Source organism: Mastomys coucha, unplaced genomic scaffold (genome assembly GCF_008632895.1).
Source record: "Mastomys coucha isolate ucsf_1 unplaced genomic scaffold, UCSF_Mcou_1 pScaffold2, whole genome shotgun sequence".
NCBI classification, from domain to species: Eukaryota; Metazoa; Chordata; class Mammalia; order Rodentia; family Muridae; genus Mastomys; species Mastomys coucha.
Window position 1 is genome coordinate 130,401 of NW_022196902.1, and position 26,988 is coordinate 157,388.

Below are 26,988 nucleotides of genomic sequence, written 5' to 3' on the forward strand. Positions count from 1 at the left end.
AGGCTCCGCCCCGCCGCAGCCGCTGTCCGCACTCCGGTGCTGATCCACGTCGCCCCTGTGCGCTTCCGCGGCCGGACCGAAAATAGAGGCACCGAAAGCCCACAGCCCGGTAGAAGGGCCAGGGCGGCGCCAAGTCCGGCCGAGTCCGGCCCGCGATGCCTCTCGAAGCCGGCACGCTCGCCGCCTCCGCGAAGCAGCCAGGCCCCGGGGCCGCCGAGCTCTGAGGCCGCGCTCGTGCCATGGCCGCCCGGGGAGGACCGGGCCCCGGCTCCCGGCACCGCGCGCTCCGCGGGCTGCTGCTGCTCCGTGGGCTGCTGCTGCTCTGCCTCTGGCTGCCCGGCGGCCGGCCCGGGGAGCCCGCCGCTCCGCCGTCCGGAGTGGATAGGCTGCTTCAGGACTTTCGCCGGCAGCTACAGCGGGCACGGCCTCGCGACGAGCTGGAGCCGGAGCTGCTGGGCGGCCCGCGAGAGGATTGCCCGGGTGCGGGCGGTACGGCGGTCTACCGGGCGGTGCCCGATACCATCATCCGCACCCAGGACTCCATCGCGGCGGGAGCCAGCTTCCTGCGCGCACCCGGGACCGTGCGGGGCTGGCGGCAGTGCGTGGCGGCCTGCTGCTCCGAGCCGAGCTGCTCGGTGGCGGTGGTGCAGCTGCCCCGGGGGCCCAGCGTGCCCGCACCCATGCCCGCGCCCCGCTGCTACCTGTTCAACTGCACGGCGCGCGGCCGCAGCGTCTGCAAGTTCGCGCCGCTCCGCGGGTACCGCACTTACATCTTCAGTCGCGCCGGGGACGCCGCCGGGATCCCTTCCGGGCCCGGTAAGCGCGGCCAGGAGGGTCCCGCCTGCTACTGAGCATGCAAACTCCTCTGCTTCCAGAGGGTTAAAGCTGCCGGTAACCGGGAAAGTGGCTCAACGTTTTATTTTGTTTTTGTTTTGTTTTGTTTTGTTTTGTTTTACAGACTTTGGGCTGGTATTAAAAAAGTACAGTAGACCGGCAGAAGCAGGGTCCGTCGGGCTGCCTTTGAAAGATAGGAGGGCAGATCCGAGAGGACTGGCGGATCGCTTTAAGAGGATATCTCAAAACCTTCTTTGGCCCAGTAAAGATCATGTTAGTTTTATTTCGTCTCATAGGTTTTATAAAGCGTGTTTTACCGCAGGAAATAGCAAGGACAAGATTTGATTAGATGCCGAATTGCTCCTGATTCCCACTCCTGCTTCCTGGTTTGGCTCTCTGCCTGCACATAGCTCCTTCAAGATAAAAATACGAAGGAAAACTTGTCACTCGATCCCCATTCTTTTCTTCCATCCCTTGCCCAAAAAGTTCCCCACATTCGTGACCTTGTTGGTTTTGTGTCCCACTCAATTTAAGGAGAGCCAGCTGTGTGCGGAGGGTGTTGGAAGTCTGTACTGGGATCTGCTGGGCTCAGTACACAGTGGCTAGTGTGTAAAGTTTGTTTCTCTTTAAAAGGCCTAAACAGCTTGCCCTGTGGTTTTTATATCAGTTGCTCTAGAAAAAAGACAAGACACAATGAAAGGGCAAAGTAGCAGAGAAACAAAATTTACGCCCCCACCCCAGGTTCTCTGTGCTCATCTGGCAGAAATTTGCGCTGCTACCAGAGTTTTCCTTAAACCCGGGGAAAGAAAAGTAAACAGAATTAAGAGTAAGGCCAAAACCAAAAGCCATCTAAGTGGTTTTTCTCCTCCCTCCCCCCTTTGTCCTTCCTTTCTCTAGGGGGAGTTTGACCACTGACTAACATGCCCACTCTCTGGGAAGCGCTGATATCCCCAGATTTCTTCAGGTACTCAGTAGCCTGAGGTGCAGCTCACGGGCTTCATCCATTGGCCCTGTATGGAGGGCAAAAGGCATTTTACAGACTCCCAGGATTCGCCTGTCCAGAGACTTACCCTGTTTGAGTTCTTTGTGTTTGTAAGACTACTTCGGTTTTCCTTTCTGGATTATTATGATTTCTTTCCTCCTTTCTTGGGAATCCTGTGAGCATGTGGAACTTGAGGCTAAATGAGCCAGTGATTTAGCAAAGCTCCTTGCAGGGGGTTGTAACAACTCTATGAAGACATAGGGGATTGCTGGATGGGGTAGAACAGATTTAGAGTGGTCACCCATCTGCCAGGAAGCATATTGGTCACTCTCAGTGAGTCTGATGGTAGAAGCTATTTTAAGCTATTTGCTATTTCTCACAACAGCTCAAAGGTCAAATCCTGTTGTCTGGAAGGATGACCTGGAAAGCAACTTGCCTGAGGGCCATTCAGCTAGTAGTTCCCAGAGCTGAGCCCTGGAACAGCTCACAGTACTTTCCCTAACAGCCCTGAGGGTCTGTCACTCTCAAGCTTAATGAGGCAGCTGTTAGAGATAGTGAGAGAATTGTAGGAGAGTAGGGAGGTATCTTGCTGTGACAGATCCTTCCTGCTAGAACATCTGAATGGAGGAGGAGTACCTGAGGTCATCAGTCCTCCAGATTAAATCTAGGTTTCTCCCATTTAAGTGCCTGGTAATCATCTTGGACTTGCTTCTGTTCTAGCTCACGTGGCCATAATGACCAAACCTGGATGTTTTTTGTGATTTTTCTGGGCAGTACAGGTGTCTGTGGTATCGTTACAGAACTGTGGTTGGCTGATGTGATTGGAAAGACTGGTGGAACGCCTTGAGTAAAGAGGACTGTGGGGTGGAGGCTGAAGTCCTTGGGATCCTATAGGAGCTGAGAATATAATCTCTCAGCATTCGGGAACCAGAACCTTTGTGCTGTTTTGACTAAACTAGCCTGAAATCCAGTGTCTCTGGGTAGCACTCCGAAAGAACCCTTTGCATGTCAAACCAAAGCCTAGGGTGAAATTCTGCCTTTTCCCAAGCAGACCTCCCTCTACTGCCTGTCTTCAAGTAGGTAGCGAGGACTGACCTTCCTATTCAGGGCTGATCCCTCCACAGCAGGCTGACCTGTCTCTGAAGACCTGGCTCATATCTTCTCTATTTTTGCATGAGCAGTAATCACTTATAGTCCATAAGGAATACTAAGATTATTTGTTGGCAGTATTGGAGAAAATGTATTGAGACAACTCTAACCGCAAACAAATCCCTGGATATTTACTTTGTTTGTTTTGTTCTTGCTTTTTGAGACAGTCTGTCTGTGCAACAGAGGCCTGGCCATCTTGGTTTCTTTTCATAGGCCTGGCTGGCCTCAGACTCCAGAGTGCTAGGATTAACACTGGCATTTACATCATGTGTTTACTTAGTATGTTTTGAACACGCCTGCCACAACATATGTATGAAAGACAGAGGCAAATTTGCAGGAGGTTGGTTTTCTTCTTCCATCATGTGGGTCTTCAAGGTGGAATTCAAGTTATCAAATTTACTGAGCCATCTCACTAGCCCTATGTACACAAGTATTTTAAAATTCAGCCACAGCCTGCTCCATAGTTAGAAAAACTAAAAGCTAAATTCAGTGTTATCTATCTGGGAGGAAGAAGTCTTCCAGTCAGTTAAGGCATCAGAGAAAGATTTTGTACAAAGTCACAAAAAACTTCGTGTCAATAAGTAAGGAACTGCAAACAAGAGTCTAGGAAATATGATCTTAAAATATTAACAGAGCTGATGGTTGGCTTGACAAAAGTAAGTTAACCAAAGATTCAAGTGAACAGTTTCCTGGTAAAGACATGCAGTTGATAAACACAGGAAATGGCCAGAGTTACAGATAGTCAGAGGCACTTACCTAGCACATTTGAGGATCTAGGTTCAATCCCCAGTACCATCAGAAAGAGTGGGGGGAAAATGTAAATATCAGTTTACACTTACTAAGTTGTGAAAAAACAAACAAAAAACAAAAACACCTTAACTTGGCACTCATGTGAGAAAGTATATTCTCATGGGCATTGACGGTGTAAACTGGTACCAACCTCTTAGAAACCAACTAGAAAATAATGTATCAGAGATTTAAAATATCCATTCTTCTAGGATAGTGGCTCTCAATCTTCCTAATGCCCATCATAAAATTATCTTTGTTGCTACTTCATAACTGTGTTTGCTACTGTTATGAATCCTAATGTAAATAATTTTGGAGATAGAGAGTTGCCAAAGGGTTCGAAACCCACAGGTTGAGAACCACTGTTCTAGGGTTGTTTGTTTGTTTGTTTTTTATGGAGAATAATCTGTGCTAAAGAAACAGTATGAGCAATAGCATGTTTACTGTGGCATCATTTGCAATGATAAAGTTGATGAGATATAAATGCTTCATTCAGACTGACAGTGAATGTCAAGTGAGGGGATGCCAGTAGAGAACTTAGCAAGCTACATGGTACAAAGAACTTACCAGGAAGAGACAGTAAAGGTGTACTCATTTAATCCCAGCACTTAGGAAGTAGAGGCAGAGGCAAGTGGATTTCTGTGAGTTCTAGGTCATCCAGGTCTATAAAGAGAGTTCAGGACCACAGAGGGCTTTGTTACACAAAGAAACTCTTTCTTAAATAAAAAATAAAATATATATTATATATAAGACATATATTATATATTATAAATGTCACATATATTATAAATGTCATAATTATATAATTGTTATGCAGTCATTTTATTTATTTAATTTTATAATTAATTTTATTAATTAAATTAATAATTAATACATTATTGTATATTATCTAATAATAATTATAATTGTATTTGATCATCAGTATCCTATGAGAAAGATGGACAGGATGCCACATTCTAAAAGTAATTCGAATCATACTGGAATTCTGGATTTTTTTTTTTCTTCAGTGATGAAATTTTTTTAAAAAAAGAAACGATTAATTTCCTGGAAAGGAAACAGACAAGCACAGAAAGGCGTGATGCCTTTCCTCCATGTATCGGCCTGTCTTCCCTTCTCTGGCCCCACTCCAGTAGTTTGTTTTTTTTGATTTCCCAGCCAGTATGTATCCTTTGTACCACTTGGCACAGATTCAGAAGGTCTATCAGGGAAGCTCCCTTCACAGCTGGGTGTTGGGAAGGAGGTCCCCTAACCCTCATTCTCTAGATTAAGCCCCACCTTGCAGCACTCAATCTTAGCATGAGTCTTAGTTCACCTCCTTAGGTCTTACCCACTGTGTTTAGTTTCCAAAATAAATCAATGTTCCCATAACATGCTCAATTACATATTTTTTATAATGAAAATTCAAACTTACATTTATCTCCCTCTTGGGGAGTGTTGTACTTGGCTTGCTTCCAGGACTGTTTCTATGTAGATAAACTCTGGTTTGTTTCAAACTACATTTAACAGTGTAATTAGCCTGACTGGAACTCAGAGGTCATCAGAGGTCAAGTTAGACTGTGAGGGTTTTCCTGGGCTCAGAAGTCACATCTGTCATGCACTTAAACAAAAGTCAGCGACTTTTCTTCAGGAGAGGCAAGATTAATTTGCTTCATGACAAGCAAGATATTTCAGTACTTTCCTGATTCTACCATGTAAAACCTTTGAAGGTTTTTAAAAAATACTATTGGTAGCAGAAGAGCTGGCTCAGTGGTTAAAAGTACTGGTTGCTCTTGCAGAGGGCCTGGGTACAATTCCTGGCACCCACGTGGCCATTCACAACTGTCCGTAACTCCAGTTCCAGGGGATCTGACACCATCACATAGACACACATGCTAGAAAAACACCAATGCACATAACTTAAAAATAAATCATTAAAAATGTTTTTTTAGTGGGGCTGGAGAGATGGCTCCATGGTTAAGAGCACTGGGTGCTTTTCCAGAGGTCCTAAGGTCAATTCCCAGCCACCATATGGTAGCTCACAGCCATCTGCAATGGGATCCAATGTCCTCTAAACAGCTACAGTGTACTCATATAAATAAATGTATATATACATATATATATATACACATATGTATACATATATGCATATGTGTGTGTGTGTGTGTATATATATATATTTAAAATTAGTTTTCTATAGCTACTGCAAACAGTTGGCACTCCATACTTCCTCTTCCACATGTACCATTGCTAAAAGTCCAGAATAGGATGCTGGTTTATTGTTTGGGTGTATAAAGGGGACACGATGGAAGTTAGCAGGAAGATAGATTTCAGTTCATTATTTATTCTCTTTGAGGTTTTTTTTTTTTTTTTTTTTTTTTGATGGACTAATCAGCAGACAAGATATTGCTGTTCATCGGCTGGGGAATCAGAGAGTCCTGTCTCCTCTCTCTCACAGGTGAGGACGAGCCTCCAGTGAGCAAGGCTGGGGAGGATGTGGTTTTACATCTGCCCACAGACGGGGTAGTTCTAGATGGCCGAGAAAGCACAGATGACCACGCTATCGTCCTTTACGAGTGGACGCTGCAGCAGGGTGACCCAACATCAGTGGACATGAAGGTGACTCTCGTTGTTCTTGCTAACAAAACCTGATGTTTCTGGGAAGTGGTTTTCTGTAATGTCCTCCGTTGTCAGTCCCTAAATGCACATAAACAAGCAGAGTGTGCTTAAAATGGACAAATCATAAAGTCAATTATCCTAAAAGTGATTTATTTTGTAAACTCCCTTTGGTACTTAGTAAACAGACTTAATTGTTTGCTTGATAGCTTGCCAGGGCCTTGTTCCTTCACCTCAGACTTCTGCTATGTTTTAATAATTCTGGTTCTGTTTTGTTTTTTTTAAGGTTTTCTTTTTTTCTTAGTATAAGATTTGGGTAGTGGCCAAGTATGATGGCACATGCCTATAATTCTAGTACTCCATGGGTTGAGGCAGGAGGATCACAAGTTCAAGGCCAATCTAGACTACATCACTAATTCCTGGCTACCCTGGATTAAAAATTTGCCTAGAAAGAAAGGAATATAAAGAGGGAGTCAATAATAATAGAATGTATTCTTTCTTTACGTGGTCTGGAAGCATTGTACACAGCAGTTAACCCTACTCATGGGCACTGTGCTAAGAAGTGAGGTGGGTACCACGTAAGGCTATCCTGATCCCTGCTCTCTTGCCCTCTGGCAGACTCGCTTGACCGCAGCTAGATTTGCTGTGGGTGAAAACAAACCGTTTGTGGGGGGGTGCCTACCTATACCAGCCATGAGACAGTTGGAGCCATTTCTAGAGAGGAACACTTTCAAACTAAGTCTCACACACTTCATCCAGACCACTCCCCTTAGAGAAGTGGTCCTCAACCCCTCTCACAGAGTCGCCTCAGACCATTAGAAGACATAGATATTTACGTTACTATTCATAACAGTAGCAAAATTACAGTTAGGAGGTAGCCACAAAATAATTTTGTGGTTGGGGGTCACCACAACACAAGGAACTGTGTTAAAGAGTTGCAGCATTTGGAAGGCCTTAGAGGATGAGGTAGTGAAAAGCCAGTTTGTACCAGACTGGAACCACAACAAAGGCTACAGTTAGCTGGTCCCACTGCACTGATTTCAGTGTGCTGCTTTTTGCTCGGTGATTAAATAACTTTAGGAGTGGACCTGTTCAGAATTGTCCCCAGCCTGTCACTCAAACAGTGTCCTTCCTAGAGCACAGCACCCAAAAGTCATCATTCAACATCAGAGCACTTTATACAGCATGTCCTAAATTGGTGGTTCTCAACCTTCCTTATGGTGGCCCCTCCAACCATAAAATTACTTTGTTGCTACTTCATAACTGCAATTTTGCTACTGTTATGAATCATAATATAAATATCTGATACACAGGTGTCTTAGTTAGGGTTTTACTGCTGTGAACAGACCCCATGACCAAGGCAGCTCTTATAAGGACAGCATTTAATTGGAGCTGGCTTCTTAAAGCCCATGCCCACAGTGACACACCTATTCCTCCAAATAGTGCCACTTCCCAAGCAAAATATATTCAAGCCACTACATCAGGGTATCTGATATGTCACCCCAATGGGGTCATGACCCACAGGTTGAGAACCTCGGTCCTAGCTTACTGTTAATCAGCTCTTCTACCCAGGCAAACAGTCTATACTTCGCTATATGTATTGGCACTAGACATCCCTTTAGAGAATCCTGAACCCATCCCTTTATTCTGTATAAAATACCCTTGTACTGATTTTCAGACCATCTACCTTCTAGCATTATCTAGTTTTTCTTAGATGTGTATTCTTCATAAAATCTGAAGCCCCTAACTGAATTCCTCATGCATGCTGTAGTTCCTTCTGACCCATTGTTAGCACCCTCTTGTGATCTGAACATTGGTCCCAATGCCTGTAAACAAAGCCAGTTGCATGAACTGTGTTGGTAGCTGTGTCATGGGATAGGCTCACATTGAGTCTTCTGCTAGCAAGGTTTCCTTCTTCATCCTTCCACAGGAGTGTCACCTTACACCCTCCCCTTCCTTTGTCTGTGTACATGACTGGCCACCCCTGTACAGAACCTCCTTCCTATCCGTCTTCTTTACATTTCAACATTTTGGTTTAATTTGTACATCAAGTCATTTCTACCTTGGAGTGTCACCCATCATTTGTTATTGTTTGCTTCAAAATTATTTATATATCGTTTCTAAGGAGAAAGAGAAGCTGATGGCTCATTGTGGGGAAAGGGGTCCGTGTACACGTTCGCGGGTGCTCCTGGGCCCTCTGTGCTCCGCTCTGTTCCCTAAACCAGTTTGTATGGCAGGTGCCTCAGCCAGGAACCCTGAGGCTGTCGCGCCTGAAGGAAGGGGCTTACGTCTTCCAGCTGACTGTGACTGACTCCGTGGGCCAGAGAAGCTCCGACAATGTATCTGTGACTGTGCTCCCTCGGCTCTACTCCACAGGAGGTGAGGATAAAGTCCTTTCGTTGGGTCCCCTGTGGCCAGCCAAACCCAGCTGGCCGTGGAAGGATGGTGTCAGTGGGATTTACATCCTGAGGTCACATTTCACGGGCTCCTCCATCTTATTTCCGGTGCTTGAAGCGTTTGCTAAAGATGTAGTGGCAAACACGGGCTCTGTGTTTAGGACCATTTGCATCCCACTGGTTAGAGTGTAGAGAATAACTCAGGGCACAGACCATGAGCTAGGAGTGCTGTGTGCTGACCCTCTGCCTTTCCTCTCTGACCTTGGTAAAGACAGTGCCTGGCTTTCCTAGGAGAGCATCTGATGTAAAGATCTTTCCGATATGAGTGCTTAAAGTGATTAATGAAGACTACAGTTTAAACAGTCTAGCCAGGATAATCAGAGGATAGAATGGTGGTTAAGAGCTGGGGTCATTAAGTAGTAAATACTTGTAAATATTCCAAATAAATAGAATGAGCCAAAAGACTAAGTTTAAATATTCTTACCACAAAGGTGATATAGATTGTTTACTGACTTGATCTAGTTAGTACTAAATATATACATACAAATTTAGTATATACATCTATACATGTATGTATATTATACACACATCAACCATACCCTTGGGTACCATATATCTATATACTATTGTCCATCAATTAAAAATAAAATGTGGGGTGCAGGGAGGAAAGGCATATGTTAGGGTAGAAAGGAGACTTGACTATATCAATAGTTTATATGATAAACCACTTAAAAATATAAGAAAGAAAAACATGTGGTTAATGACTACAGTTGGACTGAAATACGCAAAGTAGAAAACCCCTGCTCAAAAGTTTCACAGAAGCCAAGTGATGCTGCTGCACACTCTTAATCCCAGCACTTGGGAGGCAGAGGCAGGCGAATCTCTGTGAGTTCGAGGCCAGCCTGATTTACAGAGTGAGTTCCAGAACAGCCAGGGCTACACAGAGAAACCCTGTCTCAACATAAAAAGACAAAAACAAAACAATAACAAAAAAGGAGTCAGGGTGATGCTATTCCTACCTGATTACTTGCTGGCTCAATCAGAGAGCACGCCATGACATCACACATGAATTACCATGTATACAGTGGCAAACGGGCAGGGACTTAGACAGGAGTTCCTATCTCCTTTAACACACACACACACACACACACACACACACACACACACTATCCTGGTTCAGTTTTTAGTATATTGACCATTCTAACACCTTTTGGATGCATGTGAGGAGCCATTTCTGCAGATAGCAGGCTAGAGGGAGAGCACTTCAACATGAGCTAGCTTAGTGGTTTCATAGAGACAATCCCCACCTGATGCTGAAGACATTTTTAGGGCAGGAAAACAAGACACCTGGACTTTTCATTTTACACATTTTCAATCTTTCGACATTTTTTTCCCAGTGTGTTTAATAAGGTGTGTGGTGCCTTTTATTCTGTGTGTATACGTATGTGTTTGTTCATTCAGTGTGTGTGCCTGCCCTTGCACATGCATATGTGAAGGTCAGAGGACAGCTAACTGGGAGCTGTTGCTCTCTTTCTAGCATGTAGGTTCTTGGAATTGACCTCATGTTTTCAGGCTTGGTGACAAGTACCTTTCCCCACTGAGCCATCCTGCAGTCCCCCCTGAGTGCCGTGACTCAGAACACCAACACATGCAAATCATTTGTGAGTAAATTTGAGGTGTGTGTTTAGTACGATGCTTAAAACGTTTGGACAACCATTCCAGAAACAGACTGAGTATAAATGGTGATCAGTTGGTCTACATAGAAGTAAGGAGAGCCCTGCAGTCCGGGTTTTGCTGTCACATGAGTAAGATTGCTTGGTGATCAGCGCCCCCGTTTTTGCTTGCTCCCCCTGGTGGCTGTCGCTGACCCTGCAGGCCTAAGTTTTCAAGGAGGCCAAACTGAGCGCTTTCTCAGCAGCTGCTGCATTATTTCCTTTCTTTCCTTTCTCCTTTAGGATCAAGCGATCTTCCAATCACCTTGCACCAAGACAGGATCACTTTCTAGTCTTTTAGTTGACAGCTTTTCAATAAAATAAGTATTAGATTCTATCTGTGCACATCAACTATGCTTAGCTTTTGCTGTTAGTGGAATGTCTTATAATCTGCCACCAGTCATGTTCCTGAAAGACTCATTTAGTCCATCCTGTCACCATAACATTGTAGGATTCCAGGGGCTGGAGATATGGCTCGGCAGTTAAGAGCACCAGCCACTCTTCCAGAGGACAGGGGTTCAATTCCCACCACCCACATGGCAGCTCACAGCTGTCTGTAACTCCTGTCCCAAGGGATCCTATACTCTCACACAGATATGCATGCAGTCAAATTACCAGTGTACATAAAATAAAAGTAAATAAATAAGTAAGAAATTCTAGGACTCCTTAAGGCCAGCTGCTAGCTGGATGCCTTTCATGACTATCACTTGAGTTACCTGGTTTGTTTTGTTTTTATATTATTGCATTTATGTATTTTTGCCGGGTATGGTGGTACACACCTTTAACCCTAGTGCTCGGGAGGTGGAGGCAGGTGGATCTCTGTGAGTTTGAGGCCAACCTGGTCTACAGATTAAGTTCTAGGACAGCCCAGGCTACACAGAGAAAACCTGTCTTGAAAGACCAAATGTGTGTGTGTGTGTGTGTGTGTGTGTGTGTGTGTACATATATTCAGTTTTTATGTGCATTTGTGCTTTGCCTGCCTGCATGCCTATGGCAGGTGTTGGATCCCCTGAAACTGGAGTTACATACAGTTGTAAGCTGCCATCTAGGTTCTGGTCCTCTGGAAAAGCAGCCAGTGCTCTTAATTCCTGAGCCATCTCTCCAGCTCCCATATGACTCTTATTTAGCAAAGTTGGCTTAATCATAAGTAGAGAAAACTGCCATTCAAGGAAATGTCTGTAGCTCCTTTGAATTATGCTACAGACTAGAAGCTCCTGAAATTCCCAAGAGGGAAAACTACCGTCATTTCACAAAAATATATTCCTCTACAACACTGGTAATCTGGTTGTCTACACATAGGAGTCAACAGCAGAAAGGTAATCTAGTTAAAAAAAAAAAAGTCTTAGAGAAAAAGAATTTGCCAGAGAAAGTGGTGCCATGCAGACTTTTAATCCCAGCCCTCAGGAGGCAGAGGCAGGCAGATCTCTGTGAGTTCGAGGCCAGCCTGGTTTTACAGAGCTAGTTCTGGGATAGCCAAGGCTACATAAAGAAACCCTATCTCAAAAAAAAAAAAAAAAAAGTGAACAAGACTTCAGGACACAGATTATATAACATGGTGTTGCTCCTGAAGCAGGTCATCAATGGTTGGGACAGTGTCAGGTGACCCACCTGAGAACGGAGCCCCATGATGGATGAATGAGTGAATGGATGCCAAATAAGTGGAGGTCAAAGGAACCAGGGCAGCAAAGGTTTGAAGGACAGCCTTCCAGCAGAGAGCTCTGGGGCAGCCCTGAGAGTCCAGTAAGAGGTGACAAAGGGACCCTCTGACCTATTATGCCAGTTCTGTCACATCACTATCCCTGCCACTTTACCCTGCTTGGTGTCCTCTTTCCCAGTCATCCTGACATGGGATGTTAACTTGCCCTGCATCCCTGTGACCTGAGACTTGTTCACAAACAGGATGCTCCAGCGCTTGCTCGCGCTACCATTTCTTCTGTGACAGTGGCTGCTGCATTGACATCGCCCTGGCTTGTGATGGCGTGAGGCAGTGTCCAGATGGGTCTGATGAAGAGTTCTGTCAAAACTGTGAGTCAGTTGCATGGTCTTATCAGGCAAGGATCTGGAAGGGGTAGCAGTATAGGCAGGTCAGGGTCTGTAAAATATCACATAACATCCTTGTACTTTTTAAACACTGGAGTGGGGCTGGCAAGATGACTCTGTGAATAAAGGTGATGCTGAAACCTAACAACCTGAGTTCAAGCCCCAGGACCCATGTGGTGGGAAGATATAATCAGCCCTCACAAGTTGGACTCTGATCTCTACCATGTAGTGTAATACACTTTTAAAAAACCTACAGTACTTTAATAGTTGCCGTGAGTGTGTGTGTGTATATGTGTGTATGTGTATGTGTGTGTGTGTGTGATACAGTCTTGCCATGAAGCTGACCTCACACTCACAAACCTCTAGCCTTAGCCTTCCGAGTTCTGAGATTATAGGCATGGGCCTATAGGCACACTTGGCATTTCTTTTATAATTTTTAAGGATTGTTTATGACACACTGGAGTAAGGCTAAGTTAGACCTATAAATCAGTTGTATAAGGTCATATACCTAAAAATAACATAAGAAAGAAGAGCTGGAGCCAGGCAGTGGTGGCGCACGCCTTTAATCCCAGCATTTGGGAGGCAGAGGCAGGCAGATTTCTGAGTTCAAGGCCAGCCTGGTCTACAAAGTGAGTTCCAGGACAACCAGGGCTACACAGAGAAACCCTGTCTCAAAAAAAACAGAAACAAAAACAAAAACAAGAAAAGGAAGGAAAAAAGAAAGAAAGGAAGGAAGGAAGGAAGGAAGGAAGGAAGGAAGGAAGAAAAAAAGAAGAACTGTAGTAAATAACCCAGTAAAGTCTGGTGTAAGGAAGGAAGAAAAAAAACTATCAAAACATAAGGTATAGGAACTGAGGATGTAGCTCAGCAGTCTAGTGCTTGCCTCGAATGCATGAGGTCCAAGGTTCAGACCCAATTACATCAAAGTAGAGAGACTGGAGAACAAAACGAAACCACAGGACAGCCAGGACTATACAGAGAAACCCTGTCTCGAAAAATCAAACAAAACAAAAACCCAAGAATATAATGCTGCGTATGTCCTCGTCCACATTAGGAAGCCACTAGAAAGAACGCATTGCCCACTTACAAACTAAGCAAGCGTTCTAGTGGGCTCTTCCCGTCTTAGCTGAGTGAGATAGCAGTCTTAAATATCTCTGATTTTAAATCAACGGCAGATACAGTGGTTTTAGTTAACATTCAGAAAAGAAATCCCAGGCCGAGGTGATAGTTCTTCAGCATACGTGTTAAAACAATGCAAGTGTGTGGTAAGACTAGTTCTGAGCAGGCAGAGGCAAGAGGGTCCAGGAAGCCTGCTGGTCAGCCAGGCTAGCCTGCCTGATAAGTTCCAAGTTCTAGGCCAGTAAGAGAATCTGTCTCAAACACAGAGCTTGACAGCACCTAAGGAACAGTGGGGTTGTCTTCTGGCTGCCCCATGCAGCGTACACACACACACACACACACACACACACACACACACACACACACACACACACACACACACACACACACACGGGGGTGGGGGGAGAGACAGAGAGAGAGAGAGAGAAGAGAGAGAAAGAGAGAGAGAGAGAGAGAGAGAGAGAGAGAGGAGAGAGAGAGAGAGAAGAAGGGAAGGGAGGGAGGGACAGAAGGAGGAAAGGAAGGAAGGGAGAGAGAGAGAGAAAGAGAGAGAGAGAGAGAGAGAGAGAGAGAGAGACAAGGAGAGAAACCCAGCAAGTAACTGAGTTCTTCCACAGTGGCTCTTGACCGCAAGTTGGTGACACATACAGTGGCTACTTCTGCCCAGCCAGGAGCCACAGGATTAAATGAAGGTGAAGGAGACCCCAGGTTGGAGAAATCCCAGAGAGCCACTACCCACAACCAACCAGCTACTGTATCCCAACAAGAGAAGAGGATCCACTCCACCCAGAAGGCTCCAGAGAGTCAGACCAATCCTGTCCAGCCAGGTAAGGACTCACCATGACTTCTCCATGACTAGCCTCTCATTCATTGATATTAATATGCTTCAAGGTTATATTTTATGCTTGAAGACCATCAGGGAAATGTGCTCCAAAGATGAAAATTGAAATGAAGAATTTGGCCAAGTTGGGCAGTGGTGGCGCACACCTTTAATCCCAGCACTTAGGAGGCAGAGGCAGGCGGATTTCTGAGTTCGAGGCCAGCCTGGTCTACAGAGGGAGTTCTAGGACAGCCAGGGCTACACAGAGAAACCCTGTCTCAAAAAACCAGAAAAAAAAAAAAAGAAAGAAAGAAAAGAAAAGAAAAAAAGGAGGCAGAGGCAGGTGAGTTTCTGAGTTCGAGGCCAGCCTGATCTACAGAGGGAGTTCCAGGACAGCCAGGGCTATACAGAGAAACCCTGTCTCAAACAAACAAACAAACAAACAAACAGAATTTGGCCAAACAAAAAACATTTGTACTAATAAGTTTACAATTACGGAGCTCTGGAGCTGTATATAAGTGGAAGAGCCCTTGTTTTACATCCAGAAGTCTTGATTTGACCCCCAGCACTGAAGAGAAATGAACTATTGACTAATGAAAAGGAATGCCTGGTTTTAAAAAAAGTCCCTGAGGGGAAGGTTCCAAGACCAGTGAGAACCAAAGTTCAAAGATGCTCAAGTCCTATCTATAAGAGTAATCTAGGGCCGAGAGTCAGCTCAGTGAATACAGGCACTTGCTGCAAATCCTGACAACCTGATTCCACACCCAAGGCCTCACTTGGGTGGAAGGAGAGAACTGAGTCCTGCAGGTTATCCTCTGACCTCCACACATGACCATGGCATACGTGTATGGCCCCTCCCTACATACATACAAAATAAACAACTGTTTAAAGAAAACGTTAATGGCAGTATATTTGCATGAGTCCTATACATATCCTTCTATACACTGTAAACCATCCCCAAATTACATATAATTCCTTATAGAATGTAAGCGCTAAATAAGTAGTTCTTATACTATATATTTTAGGGATTAATGACAAGAAAAACAGTCTCTGTTAGGTGTTCAGTCACAGGCACCATTTTTGTGTGTGTGATGAGGATTAAAGTCAGGACTTTATACAAGCAAAACATACTGACCCACTGAAGTGTACCCTCAGCCTCAGAAACAGGTTTCTAAACATTGTATAGGGCACGTATAAATGTTTGGTTACAGAGCAAATGCATGCCTAGAATGCCCCGAGGCCCTGGCATTTGGGAGTATAGAGCTCCAGTGTGGCCCGTGTTTGCTCAACACCTCTTGGCACAATGGCCGGACTGTCATCAATGTGATTGCAGCTGCAGGGCCTGTTCTCTGTGTGGTCCAAGTCACTCATTAACAATGCTGTCTTCTTGTATCCAGTCCAGCTGGAGGAAGGAAATCAGGTTTCCAGGCCTACAAAGTGGTAGAAAGAAGTGTTGTGTATCTGTTTACATAGGCTCTAGTTATTGGCAACTCAAGAATTCGTGGATTTTATAGCAGATCAGCCAAGTCCTTTGAGGACACATACAAAAAAAAAAAAAAAACCTAAACATTTTCTGCATACAGGTGTGGTGTTCTTCCTCTACTAAATATGCCTCAGGCCATAGCTTATCTCAGGGGTAACTATTATATAAAAGGTCTTTGTTTTTAGAATATCTATGTGTTTGTTTATATAACACTGGGAGTCCAACTCAGGGCCTCATACATTGTAAACTACTCTATCAGCTTTAAGGATGTTATTATTTACTTTGAGATTCAAGTCTGATCATGTACTTGTTACTTTTTTATGTATTCACTTATTTTTATTTTTATGGTAGAAGAGAAAGTTTATTATAGATATGTGGGGAAGGCAGAGGCAGGGGCATCTGGGAGAGTCCAGCGTGGGCATGACCAGACAGAGCTGGGCCACAAGGGGACAGGGGAACCAGGTGCAGCAGCCAGGAGGCCAAAGGTACAAAGGACACTTGTTACTCCTCAAGGCTTACCTGTGACTGGACTCAGAAGGAGAGCACTCAGTGACAACAGCCTATACCTCTTGGCCATCTGATTCTGGAGTCTTCCCTTGAAGTCTTGGTTCCCTTGGCTGTACATTTAGCACATCCTGCAGTGTCCTCCTCCACTGACTTAGTATGTTGTTTCTTCAGCGCAACGCATCAGAGCCTGAGTCAAGGACATGTAGAATTCTAGATGCCAAATCTTGGGTGCTGTGGTCCTGGGCTGCTTATCCTCTTTGTTTGAGGGCTTTCAGACAGCATGTTGGTGGATAGCATCTTCCTCAAAGAGATTAAAAACCTTAAGGTTCTCCTAGCTCTTTGATACACCAATCACTGAGGCACAGTGATATCTGTCAGTCCGGGAATATCCTCCTCCCATTTTGGGGGGAGGGGTTGAGACGGGGTTTCTCTGTACAGCCCTGGCTGTCCTGGAACTCACTCTGTAGACCAGGCTGGCCTTGAACTCAGAAATCTGCCTGCCTCTGCCTCCCAAGTGCTGGGATTAAAGGCATGTGCCACCACTGCCCGGCTCCTCCCCCCATTTTTAACAATAAGCGAAAATATAAGTTTGAGAACACTCAGATGACATCGACAATGCATCCTTGAACAGACTTGCATTTCCTCTATCCAGTTATCCTTGGTCTATAATGAGATTGCCCCTTACTCAATAGCAGGCACACTCTGTCATGGGTCAGGACACCTCATTTCATGGGAAAACCTTCCTTGTCGTCCTCACCAATGCTTCAGAAGAGATAGACCACATCCTCCTCACCCAGCGCCAGCAACTGCTTCTGTGACCATGCACTTCTTGTAGAGAGCATGAAACTTGCATCCATCACTCATTTCTATGAGTTTCTGACAGCCAGGGGTGAAGAAGGAGGTATTCAGCTTCATCTTGAAATGGCTAACTTCCTAAAGGTGCCACAAAAAAAAAAAAAAAAAAAAAAAAAAAAAAAAAAAAAAAAAAAAGAAAGAAAGAAAGAAAGAAAGAAAAAGAGCCTAGAGCCTTATTTTTAAAGGTTTCTCTCTTTTATATTCTCGTCTAGACTTTTCAGGGCTTGTGTTGTGGGAGAACTGTTCAGAATCTGTATGATCAAAAATCAAGGAAAGTAGTTTTTATCTATGGAAGTATGATCTATGGGACAGCTGTAAAAGCATGTGTCCTCCCAAGATGGTGCCAGGAATCCAGCAGAATAGCTAGTGTGAGGAGGTTCATTTATCACAAACTCTAAGAGCATAATGTTAGAATGCCTTCTTATAGATACATACACCCTACTGGGACACTGCAGATAGGATTCCTCCCCTGGGAAGTGAGTTCCCATCAGATGGCAGAGCATTTAAGGCATCTGCAGAATGTACTGTCATTGTGTCCATTCATCCATCCATCCATCCATCATCCTGTTCCCCACCCCCACCCCCAACCACCCAGCCTTAAAGAGTCATAACTGGCTCTTCTGCCACAACATCCCTGATTCTCTTCAGATCCTTCACCATGCCATCAGTCTCTGGTATTGGAACCAGAAGTCTCCTTAGAACCTCCACTATTGCCTGTCTGTTTTTCTGTCTGTTTGTCTGCCTGTCTGTCTGTCTGTCTGTCTGTCTGTCTGTCTGTCTGCCCTGACATTAATAACTCTTCTAAGGAACTCCTTAGTCCTCAACAATCTATCTCAGTGTCTTCTTGAACCGCTCACCCCTCATCTAAACCTAACACAAATGTTAGTCAAGGATTAGTTTCATAGGATTTTAAGACCCTCTTTCCCTATGTATGTCTTTGGAAAATACCAACCAGTGGATTCCTTTATGTGTCTACCGTTTAGGGACAGGGAGAGATGGTGATCTTAGAACACTACCCTACAGGAAAACACTCCTTGCAGTGACTGAGGTTGAGAGGGATCCCAGATACTTAAACCAAGCAGAGCCTTGTGTGTGCTAACACAGCTCTTGGACTGCAATGTGTCCCCCTCCCCAGCTGTGTTATTAACCTCCCTTCATCAGGCGAAAAAAATGATAACCATGTTTTGTTTAAATCACTTCTAGGCCATTTGGAGAGAGCCTCTTCAAAGCTTTTTAGGATCTCAGTCTGAAAATGAACAAAGGGAACAAGAAAATGACCCAGTGGTAGTGCATAAGCCTAGCTTGCTGTACAAACTTCTGTTTTGGGTTTTTTTGTTTGTTTGTTTGGTTGGTTGGTTTTTTGTTTGTTTGTTTGTTTCAAGACAGAGTTTCTCTGTATAGCCCTGGCTGTCCTGAAACTCAACTTTGTAGACCAGGCTGGCCTTGAACTCAGAAATCCACCTGCCTCTCTGTACAAACTTCTGAATCCTATATTTAGTATGTGTCATGTGGAAACTTTTTCCCAAATTTTACTGTGCTTAAATGTGTAAGAAGAATAAACCACAGTCCGATTTTTTTTTTAGAGACAGGGTTTCTCTGTGTAGCCCCGGTTGTCCTGGAACTCACTTTGTAGACGAGGCTGGTCTCAAACTCAGAAATCCGCCTGTCTCTGCCTCCAAAGTCAGATTCTTGAAGCTTTGACCCAGCACCTGAAGTTGTGCTGAGCAAGTTTCTTCACCTCACATAGAGCCCCCCCAGATCCATTTCCCTTTGCCTCCAGAAGGCTGGGACTGAAGGCATGAACTACCAGGCCCAACTGGCCTGTGTTCATTTAAAAATAAATCCTGCCATTCCTTTCTCAAAGTTCATTTTCTAAAAAGTAAACAAGGGACTGGAGAGATTAAATTAGTGGTCAACTAGAGAACCCAAGTTTGGTTCCTGGCACCTACATCAGGAGATTCACAACTGACCTCCAGTGGATACCCACATGCATGTTATACACAGACAAACAAACATATACCTGACTTTAAAAAAAATAAAGAGAGCTGTAAGTCTATATTTAATGTGTGTCACAGAGAAACCTTTTTCCTACTTCCTGCAGTTCTTAATGTCCCTTTAACATCTATCTGTTTATTTTCTTCCATAGACAGTAATTCCTCAGGAAAGACCCAAGAAGGAAGTTTCGATCTCAAGTCCAAGAGTGGCCGTGCACCAGGGGAGCACCCAGCCCCAGAAGCAGGTCAGTCCATACCTTGGAAACACACTGCAGAGTAGTGAAGTGCACAGGACTGAGCGCCTGAGTCCTGGCTGGATGTCAGGTGGAGCCATGAGTGTTGTGACATGGACTGTTTTTCCTCCCAGCCCCAAACTCCCGGAGTAATGACTCAGTCTCAAAATACATTTAAATACCTAGGCCATATAGCTAGGCTTGTTACCTGACTAACTACTAGTTTAAAATAACCCATTTAAACTAATTTATACATTCTGCCACGTGGCTGGTTACCTCTGCTCCGGTACCATGTGTCTGTCTCCTCACATCTTCTCCAGCGACTCCTCCTACTCCTGGCTCTGTCCCAGGATTCTTTCTGCCTTTTGGATGTCCCACTTTCTATTCTATCCTTTCCTATAGGCCATAGATTTTTTTTTAATTGACAGGCGGTTTGTCCATACAATACATACGATGTTCTCTTACACCTGAGAGTTCATGTTGAAGCAGGAGTCCCCGGACCAGAACTGTCCAGACCTTTCACAATGCATCATGGTGCCTGTGACAGTGGCCTACCGCCTCATTTTATCTTCCCCATACACTCCCTGGGATCACTCTGTGGGAAAAGTCACACTTGTGATATTGAATGCAGGCTCAGCCAGGCATGATGGCAAACATGCTTAATCTCAGCACTCAGGAGGCAGAGGCAGGCGGTTGCTGAGTTCGAGGCCAGCCTGGTCTACAGAGTGAGTTCCAGGATGGATCAGACAGCACAGGTGGAATTCTGGCTCTGCCACTCAACTCGACCACCACATCCAGGTTCTTCTCTCTGTCTCCCAGGGACTTTAGGGGGAAGGTGACAGTTGTGACTTCCCGCCTCACAGGGTCGCTAGGGCAAGCAAACACCACACAGCGTCTAGCATGTACTACATGGCTTAGATGTAATGATGGCTGTTAAGACTGTGCTATGTGTGAGGGAGGGGAGTGAGGAAGAGACTCTGTGCTCTTAATGACAGAACATGACAGGAATGTGGAAAGCACCAGAGGCAGGGAGATCACTGACACCATGAGGACAGCTCCATCACTGGGCTGTTTTAAATGGAAGCACAGTTACAGTCCCGTGGAGAGGTTTGAATCCTGCGTGCCAAATCGGCAAGAAGACCTAGTAGAACAAAACAGAATTCCTAAGTTATCCATCTAAACATGGGCAAAACTGCCTTTTTGCCCTAGAGTACTCTTTGAAGTGTTTGTACAACATCACTCATCTCCTTTTCACAGCCGGACAGCACCAAAATACGAACTGTAAACAACTGATGTCTGAGCACAAGCACAGATGTCAGGCGCCTGTCTGCGTCCTCCTGCAGCCTGCTGGCTGCAGGCATGGGGCTTGTCTCGGCCTGTCACCCAGCAACGGTGGAGCCATGGCCATATGTCTCTGGAGGCTCAGCTCTAGGCCACTGCTGTTCATTCTGCTGTATCATTCTGACTCATACAAGCAGACTAGATATTTCATCATCTTAGATTTTTTTTCTTATGATAGGGAGTTAGAATTTACTAAGACATTTTAATACACATTTAAACATGGGTATCAATAAGAGAGACTTCACTTTAGCTGGTTACTAACAACTCTATCACTGTATTTTTAGAAGGAGTTGGGAAAAAATAATTTGAAATTACCCAAACTGAAAGTACTGAAGAAATTATGTCAACTAAGGGTTAAATAGCAAGGAATAAATGAGGTGTGGCTGGACATCCCTGTAACCCTTAAGATTGTAACCTTGAGAGACAGATAGGAGGGAGGCTCACAAGTGTGACCTGCATGAACTATACAGCAAACTCCTGTTTCAAAAACACAAGAGGCTAAAAGATGGCTCAGTCAGTAAAGCCCCTGCCATGTAAGAACATGGACCTACATATGTTCTAGGCAGCCATGGAAGAGCTGGGCATGGTCACACAGGTATGTAACCCCAGCCCTAGGGAGCTGGAGATGGGTGGTCCCTGGGGCTCACTGGGCAGCCACTCTAGTCAGGTGATGAGCTCTGGGTTTAATGAGAGACCTTGTCTCAAATGCTAAGGTGGAGTGAGATAATAAAAGACACCCAGTGTCCACCTCTGACCTGCACACGTGTCCATGCACCTGCAAACACATGCACACACACATATACATGACATATCTCTAAATAATAAAGCAAAGAAGCTGGGCAAGGTAGCTGTGTAACAGCAGCACTCAGAAAGCTGAAACATGATGATTGCCACAAAGTCAAGGCTAGTCTGGGCTACATAGTGAGTTCCCAGGGCTATGGAATCATGCTTTGTCTCAAAAACAAAGCAAGAGAAAAGAAAAGTAAAGAGAAGAAAAGAAAAGAACACTGCAGCAATGGGAGAGGGCTGGGTGTGCAAGGTATTAACTGTGTGAGCATAAGTCCCTGAGTTCAGATCCCCAGTGCCCAGGGAAAAGCCCAGATGTGGTGGTATATGCCCTTAATATCAGTGCTTTGAGGTAGAGATATGAGGATCTCAGGGCTCACTAGCCAGCCACTATAGATAGGTGAGCTCCAGATTCACTGAGAAACCCTGTGTCAAAAAGTAAGATGGAGACCAATCACACACACACACACACACACACACACACCATCGTATCACACCACACAAATGGGTGTGGGCACTCAAACAACTGCCCAGATACACAACTCGTTTAAAAGGAAAAGAATATGTTTCAGTATTCTGACAAGTACTATATTATAGATGGGGGGAGGGAGGAAGGGAGGGAGGGAGAGAGGGAGAGAAGGAGGGAGGGAGAGAGGGAGGGAAGGAGGGAGGGAGGGAGGGAGGGAGGGAAGGAGGGAGAAGCAGAGGAGAGAGACCTAAACAGGAATTAGCAACCTCATACCTGATTTGGAAAATAGAAATTTTCATGAATTTCATATCTGTTTTGTCATGCTCGGTGGGCCTGAGCCACAGGGTTAGGATTGAGATCAAGGTGTCCACCCAAAAATTGACACCCCCCCTCATCTTTAGCCTAAACACTGGTTTTCATCTTTGATCAACCCAGACTCCGAGGCTAGCAGACCTTCCATGGACAGGCAGAACTAGAGCTGTTGGATTCCAAGCTGAAGAGGTTACGGTTCTCTGAGCTCCCATCAGGAGGAGAACAAAGCCTCTTTCTTTGTCTTGGTCCTGACACTTGTGGGTCACTTAATCCTTTGAAAAGGTCTCTCATCAGAATGGCACTAGCAGTGGCTGTAAACCCCCAGGGCACTGGGATGCAAGGAGGGAAAATGGGTTCTGGGTGCTTCCAGACTGCAGGACTGTGGCATGGGAAGTGGTTCTAGAACCAGTTTCTAAGCTGTGCATTGGCTGCAGGTTTTCCTAAAACTTGATACCCCTGGACACCAAAGTAACTTCCACATCCTTTCTTATGCTCCAGACACAGGACTGTCCTTGGTATTCTGATATTAACCTGGTGTTCGGAAAGCCCTTTTAGTGTGAAATCAGCTCCAGGTTATGTCAAGATGAGGCCAGCTCTATCTGGGGCCAGTTTTAAGTGCCTTGAGTAAAGGCTGTCTGGAGGGAACTCCTCAGCTACCTACCCTCAGACTGCTCTGGCTGCCCTAACTTCTCTTCCTTTCCTACAGGAAAAGGGCGTTCCCATCCGTGGCCGCCTCTCCCAAATCTTGATATAGCCATTCCTCAGCTGTATTTTGTGGTCATCTCTTAGTCTCCCTCTCTCCACAGGTTCATAACCTCTGTGACTGCAAGCAATCAGGTCTCTTTCAGTGCACAAAACAGTCAATAGCCCAGTCTCCTATGAATAAATTTCCATTTGCTAATCCAGTGGCGTCCCCAGGCCCCTCCTGGGAGCATCTCATACACAGGAGCCACGCTCCATGAAGTGTCTTCTGCTGCCTTTCTGTCTCTGTCCTCTGACTCCTGTCCATGGAGCCTGCTCCTGTTGGGTTTTCCTTTCTATCTACTGATCTTATGTTCACTGCCGCAGCCACAGCCTCTATACTGACATCCCCTACAGACCTATAAGCGATAGGTATATAACCTAGAGATCGATAACTGAGGAGCCTCGGGGAACACTGCTGGACTCCCCCACAACAATGGTTTCTCAACCTGTGGGTCACAACCCTTTAGGGGTTGAATGCAAGGGTCACCTAAGGCCATCGGAAATATATGAGGGCACTCCTCTATCTCCAGGCAGGCCTGCCCACATGCAGATGCCCAGACCTGTATCAAAGGGTTGCAACACTAGGAAAGTTGAGAACTACAGTTCTACAGGCAGGTGAATCAGAGAATGCCCCAAAGTATACACATATATTCAAGAACGAACACATGTAACAAACTTACCTCGTTCCCTCCCCAAAACTGAGCTCCCACATAAAACCTAAATCACTCTAGCAAATACTTACCAACAGGCAGACACTCCTTCCCACCGTTAGATTTTCAAACACAACTCTGTCGTTGTAACAATATTTCAGTGTAGTCTTTCTAATAAATGCCTATCTACTCAGATTTAAGTTACTCAGGTATGTTCTCACATCCCTATTGGGGAAACCAGCACTGTAGGGACTAAACCACAGAACTAGATGCCTCAGTTTTCATTGTTTGTAAAATGGGTACAACATTAGTACCAGCTCATGTGTTTGTGAGCATTGAATTACTTCAACTGTAAAGCTGGCACTTAGTATATTCTTGGGGCTGGATATTTTTGTGGGCAACAAATAAAAAATTGTTTATCTTTGATTAGTAGTCCTTAGGCCAGTGTCTGGCACGGTACCTAGCTATTAATGAACATAGAATAAATAAGCAAAATGAAATGTTTCAGAATCGAGCTGCACATGGATATGTTGGCTCCTCTAGTTTGCCCAGTTGCAAGAAGGTGCAACTAAAAATAGTGTCACTATCTCATCACAAACTGGCCCTACTCAAGTGTATAGGGGACTAAGAATAGAAGCTGCTGCTGAGCTTGACTGGAGACAGATCTACCATGCCCCTTCCAGACTCTGGGGACAACAGGCTATTCTGGGCTGCCACCTAGGACCAGCCACATGGGAAAACCAAAGTTACACCAGCAGATATTTTTTGTTGTTGTTGTTGTTTGAGACAGGGTTTCTCTGTGTAGCCCTGGCTGTCCTGGAGCTCACTCTGTAGACCAGGCTGGCTTTGAACTCAGAAGTCCACCTGCCTCTGCCTCCCAAGTGCTAGGATTAAAGGCATGCGCCACCACGCCCGATGATGTTATTATATTTTAATTAAAACTAAAATTACAAAAATCTGCTGGTGTGCCAGGCGTGGTGATGCACGCCTTTAATCCCAGCACTTGGGAGGCAGAGGCAGGTGGATTTCTGAGTTCAAGGCCAGCCTGGTCTACAGAGTGAACTCCAAGACGGCCAGGGCTACACAGAGAAACCGTCTCGAAAAAACAAAAAAACAAAACAAAAACAGGGCTGGAGAGATGGCTCAGAGGGTAAGAGCACTGACTGCTCTTCCAGAGTTCCTCAGTTCAATTCCCAGCAACCACATGGTGGCTCACAACCATCTGTAATGAGGTTTGATGCCCTCTTCTGGTGTGTCTGAAGACAGCCACAGTGTACTCAACATATATTAAATAAATAAGTGTTTAAAAAACAAACAAACAAATATGTGTGTGTGTGTATATATATATATATATATATATATATATATATATATATATATATATATACATATAATAACATCAGTCCCTACCTCCCTTTTCTCCCATGCTTTCCCCACTCCTGGAAAATTCATGGCCTCTTTTTATTATTGTTACACACATACACACACACACACACACACACACACACACACACACCTTGCATAAATACAATGTGTTTAGTCTGTTTAGTGTTGCCTATATATATCTGGTTTTAGGGCTGACCAAGTATATTTGAGGTTAGTTTTCAATAAATGGTCTACTGGGGGATAGTAGGATCCCTAGATTTAAAAAAAAAAAAAAAGTTAAAATTTAATTTTATGGATATGGTTTTTTGCCTGTATGTATGTATGGTACCACACAAGCGCTTGGTGCCTATAGAGGCCAAAAGAGGGCATCAGATTCCCTGGAACTAGAGTTACAGATGGTTTTGAGCTGCCAAGTGGGTGCTGGGAGTTGAAGCTAGGTCCTCTGGAAGAGAGATAAGTGTTCTTGACTACAGAGCCATCTCTGATGCCCTGAAGGTGACTATCTTAAGCTCTCCAGGACCAGAAATCAGGAGCTAGACTATAGCGAATGAGAAGATGATCATGTCTGGCCATAACTGTCATGTATGATGATAATGAAAACATTTCTCATGCTCACAGTCTTTAGTACAGTTGGAGATAAGGGTGGTGTCACTGCAGTGTCTCTACTCCTGATGCCAATTTTGTAAAGAAAAAATGTTGTAAGAACCTGGTAGAGAATTTGGTTTAAGACTTAGAGAGGTATGCAGGAGAATTAACCTCCCTGTGCAACAGTAAAGCTAGCATCAACTCGAGTTATTCAGATGGAGTAAATTAATGCATGCCAAGTATCACATAGTAGCCAACCACTTACCAGCACTTTTTCCCCCAAACCTTGCATAGGTGCGGTGCTACCCCTGGCATTAGGACTGGCCATCACTGCTTTGTTACTTCTCATGGTGACATGCCGACTCCGACTGGTGAAGCAGAAACTCAAGAAAGCCCGTCCCATTACATCTGAGGAATCTGACTACCTCATCAATGGGATGTATCTCTAACAAAGCTATTTAAGCAGCTCGGGGCAAGGATGGGCATCGCTCACAATCTGTTCTTTGGGTTCTGTTTTAAACTGTGTTAGAAGACACTGCAAACACAAGCCTTGCTTTATCCTGAAATCATTTTCCTGGGATGTATGATGTCTTCAAAGGTAGAGAGGAATTCAAAAGATTGCAGCTTGTTTGCTGAGACAAAAGTCAGCATGTCATGAGGTGACAGATGGAAGTCCTGCCTTTCATTTGCGAGGTGCCAACTGCTGATCCCTAGCAGCTTCCCTTGTCTTCTGGCTGTCTTCTCTCCACGAGTTCTCATGAGCTCCACTTTCTTTTCCTCTGCCAAATACCTCTGAAAAGGGATCTTAAGTAAATTTACCCTCAGTGAGATGTTACCAATGGCAGGTCCGTCTGGATGTTATAAGCATTTTGAATAGATCAGTGATGTCCCATAGTAGAGGAATATGGGTTTTCTACCCCGCCCCACCCTATGCTTCTGACATCAGACCATGGTGGGAGCTGCCACATCTGGCTGACCTTGGAAGAATTCCTTTTGGTTAGGAGCAACTGTAGGTGGTTATGAAATGAGAGCAAGCTAGCAGCAGCGGAGGAGGACCTGGCAGGCAAAAGCAAATAGAGTCCCAGCCCTGGGATCCGTGAGGACAATCTGCTCACTGCCGCTTCCTGGTGTGGAGCAGTGTGGCTGCTTTACATATGCATTGGTTTTCAACATGAGCCTTTCTGATGAAAAACATGCGAATTATCAATCCAAA

General features: G+C 44.8%; 1 protein-coding gene across 3 annotated transcripts; it reads left to right on the top strand.

The window, feature by feature from the left end:
• On the top strand, positions 1 to 26,988 carry Lrp11 (LDL receptor related protein 11). Of its 3 annotated transcripts, XM_031380332.1 has the most exons (7): positions 1 to 816; positions 6,186 to 6,346; positions 8,581 to 8,722; positions 12,351 to 12,476; positions 14,228 to 14,437; positions 19,422 to 19,514; positions 26,070 to 26,988. In XM_031380332.1, the coding sequence occupies exons 1-7, from the start codon at positions 240 to 242 to the stop codon at positions 26,222 to 26,224; spliced, it is 1,464 nt and encodes a 487-aa protein (XP_031236192.1). In that variant the 5' UTR covers positions 1 to 239; the 3' UTR covers positions 26,225 to 26,988. The 3 variants fall into 3 exon arrangements, with proteins under 3 accessions (XP_031236192.1, XP_031236193.1, XP_031236195.1); XM_031380333.1 differs by lacking the exon at positions 12,351 to 12,476; XM_031380335.1 differs by lacking the exon at positions 12,351 to 12,476 and having other exon boundaries at positions 133 to 816; positions 14,282 to 14,437.

Coding starts and splice junctions, on each gene's coding strand:
- Lrp11 (XM_031380332.1), top strand. CDS start 240: ATGGCCGCCCGGGGAGGACCGGGCCCCGGCTCCCGGCACCGCGCGCTC. Junction 12,477..14,227: donor TGAAGAGTTCTGTCAAAACT/GTGAGTCAGTTG, acceptor GTTCTTCCACAG/TGGCTCTTGACCGCAAGTTG. Junction 14,438..19,421: donor GACCAATCCTGTCCAGCCAG/GTAAGGACTCAC, acceptor TTTCTTCCATAG/ACAGTAATTCCTCAGGAAAG.